Source organism: Ursus arctos, unplaced genomic scaffold (genome assembly GCF_023065955.2).
Source record: "Ursus arctos isolate Adak ecotype North America unplaced genomic scaffold, UrsArc2.0 scaffold_48, whole genome shotgun sequence".
In the NCBI taxonomy this organism is placed as follows: Eukaryota; Metazoa; Chordata; class Mammalia; order Carnivora; family Ursidae; genus Ursus; species Ursus arctos.
The window spans coordinates 615693-625270 of record NW_026623065.1 but is presented as its reverse complement, the minus strand read 5'-3'; the positions used below and the strand labels follow the sequence as shown (position 1 = coordinate 625270).

General features: G+C 52.8%; 1 protein-coding gene across 1 annotated transcript; it reads right to left on the bottom strand.

Moving 5' to 3' along the window:
- Positions 1-3895: 3895 nt before the first annotated feature.
- On the bottom strand, positions 3896-5372 carry LOC130542715 (ral guanine nucleotide dissociation stimulator-like). Its single transcript, XM_057306938.1, has 3 exons — positions 4967-5372; positions 4602-4634; positions 3896-4226 (listed from the first exon to the last, which is right to left on the bottom strand). Exons 1-3 carry the CDS (start codon positions 5084-5086, stop codon positions 4101-4103), a joined length of 279 nt encoding a protein of 92 aa, XP_057162921.1. The 5' UTR covers positions 5087-5372; the 3' UTR covers positions 3896-4100.
- Between the last annotated feature and the right edge of the window lie 4206 nt (positions 5373-9578).

The following is a 9578-nucleotide window of genomic DNA, read 5'->3' as shown; positions in this document are numbered from 1 at the left end:
CAGCTAGGGCTCAAGTTAGCCTCCATCCAGAGCACCCACATACCTGCACCAGCCTCTAGAGAAGAAAAGATGTACATTTTCTGGGAAATTCTGCCCCAAACCATTGGTTCTCTCATTTCATTGTCACAACTCATCAGATAAGTGCTATTAAATGCATTTTCCAGATGGGTAAACTGAGGCCAGAAGGTGATGACTACCCAGCTCAAGTCTACCCAGCAAGTAAATGGCAGAGAAAGGATTCATACCCAGCTCGTGTGGCTCCAAAGTTGTGCTCTCAGTTACTGAGCTCCTCAGCCTCCCAAGGCAGGGCGGGGGAGGGGAGGACCAGTTCTGAGTCCAGAGGAGGCTCCCTCACCTTCTCTCCAGGGTGAACAGGCAGTGCATCCTGGTTTAGCAAAGACAATGCAGTTGCAGGGGCTCCCCTGGACCTGTTTCTATCGTGGGCTGGACAAAAGTCATTATCAGTATTAAATCCCCACGAAAGCAGTGTTCTCTCTGCAGATTTTGTGTCGTGCTCAGCACAGAAGGCTGCCCGCTTTCCAGTGTCTGCAAGGTGAGCAGACTGCCCTTGGAGATTTCCCACTTCTCCCATCTTCTCAGCTTTGTTTTTTCTCTCCCAGCTTCCACTTTCCTCTCCCCATTCTATCTCTTTCTCTCTCAAATAAACAAATAAAAGCTTAAAAAAAAAAAAAGGACTAGACTCACTCACTCATCGAACTTCGGGTCAGGCTGGCTAAGGCCCATCTCTCGAGGCTGCTTCCCCACCTGAAGCTCTAGGGTCCAGTCTCACAGTTTCCCGCTTGTGATGGCAAAGTGGCCCCATCCCGTGCCCTGTCTGCTGATAGAAGTGTAAAACCACTTGGGAAAATAATTTGGCAGTTTTTTAAAAAGTTATGTGTTTCCCATTCGATCTAGGTATTCCATTCCCAGAGAAATGAAAGCATATGTCCATACAAAGATGTGAACATGAATGCTCATAGCAGCTTAATGTAGAAAAGCAAACTGGACAAAACTGAAATTTTCATCAACCGGTGAATGGATAAACAAATTTTAGTATATCCATATAATGGAATATTCCTCAACAATGGAAAGTAACAAACTATTGGTGCACACAACAAAGGTGAATCTGAAAAGTATTAGGGTGAGTAAAACAAACCATACTGGACATACTGTCCAATCTGTTTCCGTGTATATAAAATTCCAGGGGATGCAACATTAACCTAAAGTGACAGAAAGCAAGGGAAACAAGGGCAAAAATGAACTATTGGGACTTCATCAAGATGAAAAGCTTTTGCACAGCAAAGGAAACAGTCGACAAAACCAAGAGACAACCGACGGAGTGGGAGAAGAGATTTGCAAATGTCTTAATCAGATAAAGGGCTCATATCCAAAATCTATAAAGAACTTATCAAATTCAACACCCAAAGAATAAATAATCCAAGCAAGAAATGGGCAGAAGACGCGGATAGACATTCTCCAAAGAAAACATACAAATGGACTACAGACACATGAAAAAATGTTCCATATCACTTGGGAAATACAAATCAAAATCATAATGAGATACCACCTCATTAACAAGTCAGGAAATGACAGATGTTGGCAAGGATGAGGAGAAAGGGGAACCATCTTGCCCTGTTGGCGGGAATGGAAACTGGTACCTAATTCTGGAGAAGAATTTGGAGGTTCCTCAAAAAGTTAAAAACAGAACTTCCCTATGACCCAGCAATTGCACTACTAGGTATTTATCCCAAAGATACAAATATAGTGACCCGAAGGGGCACCTGCATCCCAATGTTTATAGCAGCAATGTCCACACCAGCAAACTATGGAAAGAGCCCAGATGTCCATTGACAGATGAATGGATAAAGATGTGGTATATATGGAATGGAATATATATACGTGGTATGAATAATTGCATACTACTCAGCCATCAAAACAATGAAATCTTGCCATTTGCAATGATGTAGATGGAACTGGAGGGATTACGCTAAGCAAAATAAATTAATCAGAGAAAGACAATTATATGATCTCATGCATACGTGGAATTAAAGAAACAAAACAGAGGATCATGGGGGAAGAGAGGAAAAATACAACAAGATGAGAGAGAGGGAGACAGGCCATAAGAGGCTCTTAATCATAGGAAACAAACTGAGGGTTGCTGGAGGGGAGGTGGTGGGGGATGGGGTAACCGGGTGCTGGGCATTAAGGAGGGCACGTGATGTAATGAGCACTGTGTATTATATGAGACTGATGAATCACTGGCCTCTACCTCTGAAACAAATAATACATTATATGTTAATTAATTGGATTTAAATAAAAAAATAAACAGCACCCTTGCATAAAAATAAACCAACAAACACAGACAGACAGAAAGTAGACCAGTGATTACCTGGTGACGGGATGGTTGGGGGAGGGAAGGATTGTAAGGGCATCAGGGAATTTTTTGAGAATGATGACTATGTTCATTATCATGGGTATATACACGTGTCAAAACTCATCAAATTGGGTTTGTTTAAAAAAGTCTTCCCCTATGGACTCTGGGAAACAAACTGAGGGTTTCAGAGGGGAGGGGGTGGGGGATTGGGCTAGGCCGGTGCTGGGTATTAAGGAGGGCACGTATTGCATGGAGCACTGGGTGTTATAGGCAAACAATGAATCATGGAACACTACATCAAAAACTAATGATGTACTGTCTGGGGAATAACAAAACATAATAAAAAAATTTAAAAAAAAATTCCCATTATCCTGGCAAGAGAGAACCCATCCCTGATCCAGCAGATGCCAGCCAGGGAACAGTGGCTACCATGGATCGGACGCAGAGCCTGGGGCCTGGAGGGAACTGCTGCTTCAGAAGAACTGCATAAGGAGATGCACGAAGACTGGAAATCCTGGCTCCTAGGTCAGCATAGATGCTCATGGAACCAGGCTCAGGTGTGCCCTTTAAGGTACCCCTCCCATCTTCTCCCAACACACAAAACAAGCAGGAAAGGGAATCCAGAGATCATTGACAAGAATCCCAGAAAGATTCCAAACTTGGTAAACGGCCAACGGGGAGACTGAGGCTGGAAAGTCCTGCCTGCCCTGAGTCCATCTGCAAATTATCTTCCTCTGCCTTTGTCCCCTTCACATGCAGGATTTGATCTCCTTCCGTGTTTTTCCCCACTAGGTGCTGATGCAGTTCCAGAGATTGAACTACAATACGACAAGTTCCAAAACCAAACACAAAACTAAAAAAGCATCTCAATGGAAGAAGCAGGACACAGTCTTCCTGGCCTTAGAGTGGAGAAAGGCAACCCCAGTCCTGGGGCAGGAAGGAGTTCTGGGGCGTACAAGTCTTAAAGACTCCCACTTTCAGTGGTTGTTGCTATTCCTGGGAAAGTCCCTGCAACCTCTAAATCTCAGGAGTTCTGAGGGGCTGTCTCTGCTGTTTGCCCAAATTCATTGACTGAAATGGACCCGTGCTCTGAGTAAGGGGGATTTTGGGGTGCCCTCCAGTGGCTAGGGAGAAGGGTTGCCACTTCTCCTTCCTCCCACATACAGTAGCTGATGACTCTGGAAGATTTCCTAGGTCAGGAACGAATACGAGAGTCTGTGCAAGTTTTCCATTACTGCAGGAAGTAAAAGACCCAAACCACACACATGGGCTCTAAAACAAAACAAGGGCTTTAATCTCCTAACATGCAAATCTATCACGGTACTATTTAAAACAACTAAATGGTGCCCCCTACATAAGGAAATAGATGGGGGGAAGGGGTGTGGAGAAAATGGGCGCAAGGATGCAGCTGCTGAGGAATCCCTGCAGGGCCACTGGACACTTGCTCAGCCCTGAGGTTGACTGCGGCCAGTTCTTCTCCTTCTTGAGTGCTGCTGACCAGCTAGGACCGGGGCTCCAGCTGGCAGGACAGGGTGTAGCTAAGGACAGAGGGACACCTGTGAGTTGCCCAGGAGCTTCCATTCAAGAGTCCCTGCCAGTGTTTGCCCACAGCTGGAGTCTGGCGCCCCGGCAACAAGGCCTGAGGCTGCCCAGGGAAGGAGGATCCCAGGAGTGGCCAGCAGAAAGAGTCCACCCCGAACCTCACCGACCCAGCTCCTGATGGGCCTCACCTCTCAGCCTCGCTGAGCGGCTCCATAGCCTGGAACCAGGCCCAAAAAGGATCCTCGGGCTCTAGGGTGTAATTCTCGGCAGCCACCTGGAGCAGCATGATGTCCGTCATGACTTGGTATTCCTGAGCAGACAGAGAAGCACAGGATGCATAGGGAGCCTGGGGTGGGGGGGGAGCTGCAGGACCTGGTGACGGTTGAGGAGCGGGACCGGGGACCTATCCCAGGTCCTGGCACACATGGCCACCCTCCTGCCTAGAGATTCATCTGGTCTCCACCTGTTCTCAGAGGTGAATATCAGTAGCCCCTCCTCCGGGAAGTTCTCCTGGATGCCATGCTCTGTCCCCATCTCCTAACGGGATGGGACTTGCACTGCTTTCTTCTCAAGGGATCCCAGGAAATGTGAGGTGGAGGGGATGGAGCCAAGCAATGTTCTTCCCAGGGACATCTCTGAGGCCCACTCCCTACCCTTCCCTGCGGGAAGCGCCACATATGCTCACCTTATTTCTTTTCTGGTGGTTGATCTCATTCCCCTGGAAAGCAGACAAAGTCCATCAGAATGAGGCCCCTGGTTCTTAGGAGCACTTGATTCCCATCCCTTCTCATGCTGCACCATGGCCAGGACCCATGAGGGGGCCGTGCATACACAGATAGTGGGCCTGGGATCTAGGCCAGGCTCTGGGGTCCAGAGAAAGGAGGACATGGGGCAGATGGACTGGCTACAGGTCGGGACCCTGCAGCACCACCCTCTCGGAAGACAGTAGGGGAGGCCGAAGCCTCAGGCAGGAAGGGGCTGTTGCGGCTACTGAGGTGCTTGCTGACGTGGAGGGTCCTGACTTCATTCTCCCCCCACGGGCAAACTCACCGGGGGAGGCTGAGGTCCACTCAGACAGACCTCATGCAGCTTTGCCTTCAGGAAGCTCTGCTGCTTCACCAGTCTTCGGCACCGGGAGCCGTGGCCTAACTGCAGCCTCACCTCGCTCATCCCTGAGATGGGCAACAGCCCCCAGGCTCACAGGGTAGCCGTGAGGCTGTCATGAGGGGAGGTTTGCCGAGTCCTGAGAGCTCAGGGCTCAGTACAGGGGCGTTCTGCTCCCAAACCTCCGGATTCTGGTCCCTCCCCCACAATCCTCAGGCTCACCCACCTCCAGATAGTCCTCCATGGCGGTATCTAACATCACCAGCTCGGTGAGGAAAGTGCCAAGGAAAGGCACGACACCCTGTGTCATGAGGGGGAGGGTTGGGATGAGTCCCTGCTCTCTGGTGTCCACAGGGACCCTCCACTGAAAACGCTCCAGCCTCCTAGCCCACCCCATGGGCTCACGTGGAGCAGCCTAGGACCCTTAGCAGCCTCCCCCCACGGGTTCCCTTTCCCTTCCCCCCCAGAACATCAGACTCCTCATCACCTTCAGGGCCTGCTTTTCAAAAATGCCAGGGAATGGAGCACTAGGCCAGTCCCTCTCCACCCGCAAAACCCATTCTCTATGGACCTTTCTGGACCCTCCTCCTGGTTCTTTTGAAATAAGAATTGTAAAAGCTGTGGCCCCAGGAGCCGCAGCTGGAGTGGGAAGGATGCCCCCCCCTTCCTGATCTTTCCTTTTTGGGAGGCTTCCAGCCCTCAGGGAGGAGCCCTCCTCCTCCTCTGACTTTGGAGGCCCTGGGCCTCAGGCACATTCACCTTCTTCTGCATCCTCTTCTGGGCTCCCCGGAGGGCCATCACCAGGGTGGCAAATCTATTGGACGGTCGTTCCTGCAGGACCAAGGACAAGTTCCTTGAGACCATCATACCCTCAGGCCACTTGCCCCCACCATCTTGGACGTCAGAACCTAGACATCTGACCTAACTCATACTGATCCTGAGGCCCCATTATCCAGAAGCAGGCCGTGAGTGATTCCAGAACAATCTCATTCCAACATTCACTCCATGTGTGAACTTGACCTTGCAGCCTGGCCTCCCCGAGCCTGTTTTCTCATCGGGAAACGTGACAACTCCACCTATCTCCCATGGTCTCCTGAGGACTCAGGGTCCTATTACTCTAATCATTGTTGTGGCCCTCAACCCAGCCCAACCCCATCACTGAGCACAGGTCTGTCCTCTGGGCTCTCCAGGTTTGTAGAGGCCCCCACCTGGACCAGCTGTCGACAGAGAGTGAGAGGGTGTGTAGGCTAGGGAGTCTGCTTGGACACCACCTGCTTGCCCCCTCGCCACCAACGGCATCCTCACCTAGGCTGTCGCCACATTCATGACAAAGGCTTCCCCTCCCCAAGGAATGCTTCAGACCATTCCCGACTACATCCACTCAGGACCCTGTTCCCTCCCACCCCTCCTCTCTTTCCAGACCTACACCTTCCAGGCTACCTTGATGAGCAGGTTCCTGCCCTGTGCGGTGTCCTTGCTGCACAGCTTTTGAAAGATCCTCAATGGCTTCCTGAAGAGAGGCAAGGGAGGCAGGATCAATGGACGAATAATGTGGCAGGGTTGAGTGCGAGTGCCTTTTCTTTGAGAACCCCAGAGTGTCAACCTGCCTGGTTGAGGGTTTCTTCTGGGATCCTCTGAGCACTAAGGTCTTTGTGGGACATGGGAGGGAGCTCTCATGTGGCTCGTCCTGGGCCTCCCTTCCCATATTCATTGAGAAACGCTGTTTGGGTCAATTTGGGGTTCAAATGGGCAGAGAGCTTAGTGGCTGTCAAGGAAACACGTGAAGAGATTTAATGCAGCTCAGCCCCGTGTGGGACATTTGGCAAAACTGATTTCTAAAGTGGGAGGCATGGTGGCCTCCTCACCAGGGAGGCTGAGAGACCCACCCACCAGCCCAGGTCCTGTGGTCGGGGTTTGCCGCCTCCCAGAAGGTCCAAGCTGCCTGACGGTGAAGAGGACAAGCCTCTGGGAGCTCCCTCGTCCATCCTGGTCCCTCCATGGAGAGAGGCCTACTCACCTGGAAACCTTCCCCCACGTGTTCTCGAGGCGGTGAATGGAGACACTCTGCAGAGCCGAGAGGATGGCATGTAAGGACGAGTAGTTCCTCAGGGTTTGACAGGCCTGGGGAGAGAAGAGAATGGGCTGTCACTTGGGGAGCCAGCACCTTATTGGCTCTCAAGCTTCAGTCCCCCTCAGGGGAAAGTGCTCCTGCTGGAGGAAGTCGCTGTCCAGGGACCTGCCGAAGGGCACACGTGAGGCCCAGAGGAGGAGGAAGATTTTACCTCACTCCAAGGAAGGAGCCAGGCAGAAACGGAGCATCCCAGCATGGGGCCATGCAAGGCGAGGTCAGCATGCCCCTGGACCAAAGAGCCTAGGGACTGCACAGTCCCTAGGGCAAAGACCAGGGCCTTCCACCCTGAGACCTGATCAAGGGAAGAGCAGTGCCCGAGACTCAGGAGAGCACCTCGGCTGGGCTTCCCGTTGCATACCTTGGCCACCTTGATCCAGTGCTCCACCACCATGGCCCTGTCCCGGGCTGTCATGCTTGGGTTGCCAAGGCAGGTGGTGATGACACACTTGGCCACACCGTTGAACTGGGCGACAGTGGCCCGGACTGTGGGTGCCAGGTGCTCATTGCCAGGCTTGTTGCGCTTGGACCAGACGGAGCCCAGGCACTGATGGGGCAGCAGCTTCTTGAACAGCTCCTAGAGAACAGGCGGACCTTGGTTCACCCAGCCATTTCCCATGCAAGACTCATGTCCTACGTGGGGGTCACAGGTCAGAGCTGGACCTCAGGGAGCTGAGAATCTGGCCTGAGCCTGGTTCGAGACCGTGGATTTCATTCCATTGTTTTCCCTGAGGGAACCCAGTACACAATGACCCAGGAGCAAACAGAGCAAGGGAAGGAAGGAGGGCATTGGCACCCTGATCATGCTCAGGAACTCCCAGCTCCAGGTGGCACTGCAAGGTGGTCCAACCCAAGGGGGCTTCTTCCCCTCCCCTCCAACTGGTCATCCCCCTGGTCCTTCCCCCCCTTTCAGATGCACATTCTCACACGGGAGCTGCAACCACACGTTCTTCCGTCTGCCCTGTCCTCATGGACACATCAGATGCCTAATCAATGCTGAGGGTACTCATCCTCCAAGGCACATGAGTGGGTGACCCATGGACTTGACTGAACACAGGGAGCTGCCCTCCTCCACCCACGGGACCAGGGCCTGCCCATTGGTCTCTCCATTCTGGCTCATTTCTTCTCCCTAGTACCTCCGTATCAGTGCTTATCATGGTCTCTCGCTACAGTCCGCAGCTGGATAGGGAAAGCTTGGGGCTAAGAGCCTTGATGGGTTGACAGGGTTGGGAAGTGGTGGAGCTGAGATTTGGTCCCAGACCATAGGAGTCCACATCAGGGAAAGGCAGGTGTGGGGCAGGTGAGAGCAGAAGGAAGGCCTGCCCCTGGCCCACCCTGAGAGCCCAGCTGCTCACCGCATCCATATACGTGAGCTGCTCTGCCACCAGCCTGGGAGGGAAGTCCAGGAGGTCGGGCTTCTCCTCACCCAGCTGGTTCTTTGGGGTGACACAGCGGTGGCAGGAAGCCTCTGGGGCCGCGGTGGGCTCTGTGGCTGTTGCCTGAGTGAAACTTTCCAGCAAAAAGGGTGGTCCAGCTGACTGCCGCTCAGCACCCGGCACACATGCAGAAGATGGGAGCACGGGTTGCAGTTCTGGAACAGCTGACGGAGGGGAGGCTGGCTCTGACACCGCAGGTGACAGTTGACACAGAGCTGGGGTCGCCTCTAGCTCTATAGGAGGCCCTGTTCCTGGCTCTGCCGCTGGAAGGAGCCCTGGAGCTGGCACTGGGGCAGGAGACAGAGAAAGGTTCATCCACATCACTGACTTTCCGGATGCCTTTGCAAAACCAGGACAGACCCCATGGCCTTGAAAGGAATACCCAGCCCATGAACCCCATCCCAGTTAGCCTTCCCAGCTTGCCATCCCCCTTACCCTCCACCTCTGCCTCAGTGAGCGCCAGAAGTTCCCGCTGCATCAGGAGAAGGGGGACATGGTTTGTCAGGTCCCAGGCATGCCACTTCAGAACCATGGCCCCATGCACATAGGCCACCTTGATCTCGACACGGTCACGGCCCAGGGACTGATAGATAGCCTGCAAATTCTGGTCAGGCCAGGTACCCAAGAAGGGAGACAGGGTGCTGGGGAGAGTCATATGTGGAGCAGAGTCAGAGGCCTGGCCTTGCATTGCACATGCTACTCCCACAGCACCGTTCTTTCTGTATGGGTCCCAGAGGATGGCCCCAGCCCCCTTCCAACCCCTCTCTAGCTGCCCTCGTAGTGGGAGGCCTGGTCCTCCAGAAAACCTGAATGAGTCTGGTTTTTCCACTTCTCCTCTCCTCTACCTGGCCGTGGGCCTGATCTACTCTATCCTCCATGCACACCAGTATCAAGGCTCAGGTTGGAGGCAGATTTGTGAGTGGTCGGCTCAGCACAGCCTCGGTTCTTGGCCCCGGTTGGGGTGGTCAGCAGGGAGGGGCAGGCAGAGCAAGTT

Excerpts from the sequence above, each read along its gene's own strand:
- LOC130542715 (XM_057306938.1), bottom strand. The coding sequence starts at position 5,086 with ATGAGCGAGGTGAGGCTGCAGTTAGGCCACGGCTCCCGGTGCCGAAGA. Across the intron at positions 4,635-4,966 it reads GTGGACCTCAGCCTCCCCCG|GGGAATGAGATCAACCACCA; the intron begins GTGAGTTTGCCC and ends TCTGCTTTCCAG. Across the intron at positions 4,227-4,601 it reads ACCACCAGAAAAGAAATAAG|GAATACCAAGTCATGACGGA; the intron begins GTGAGCATATGT and ends CTGTCTGCTCAG.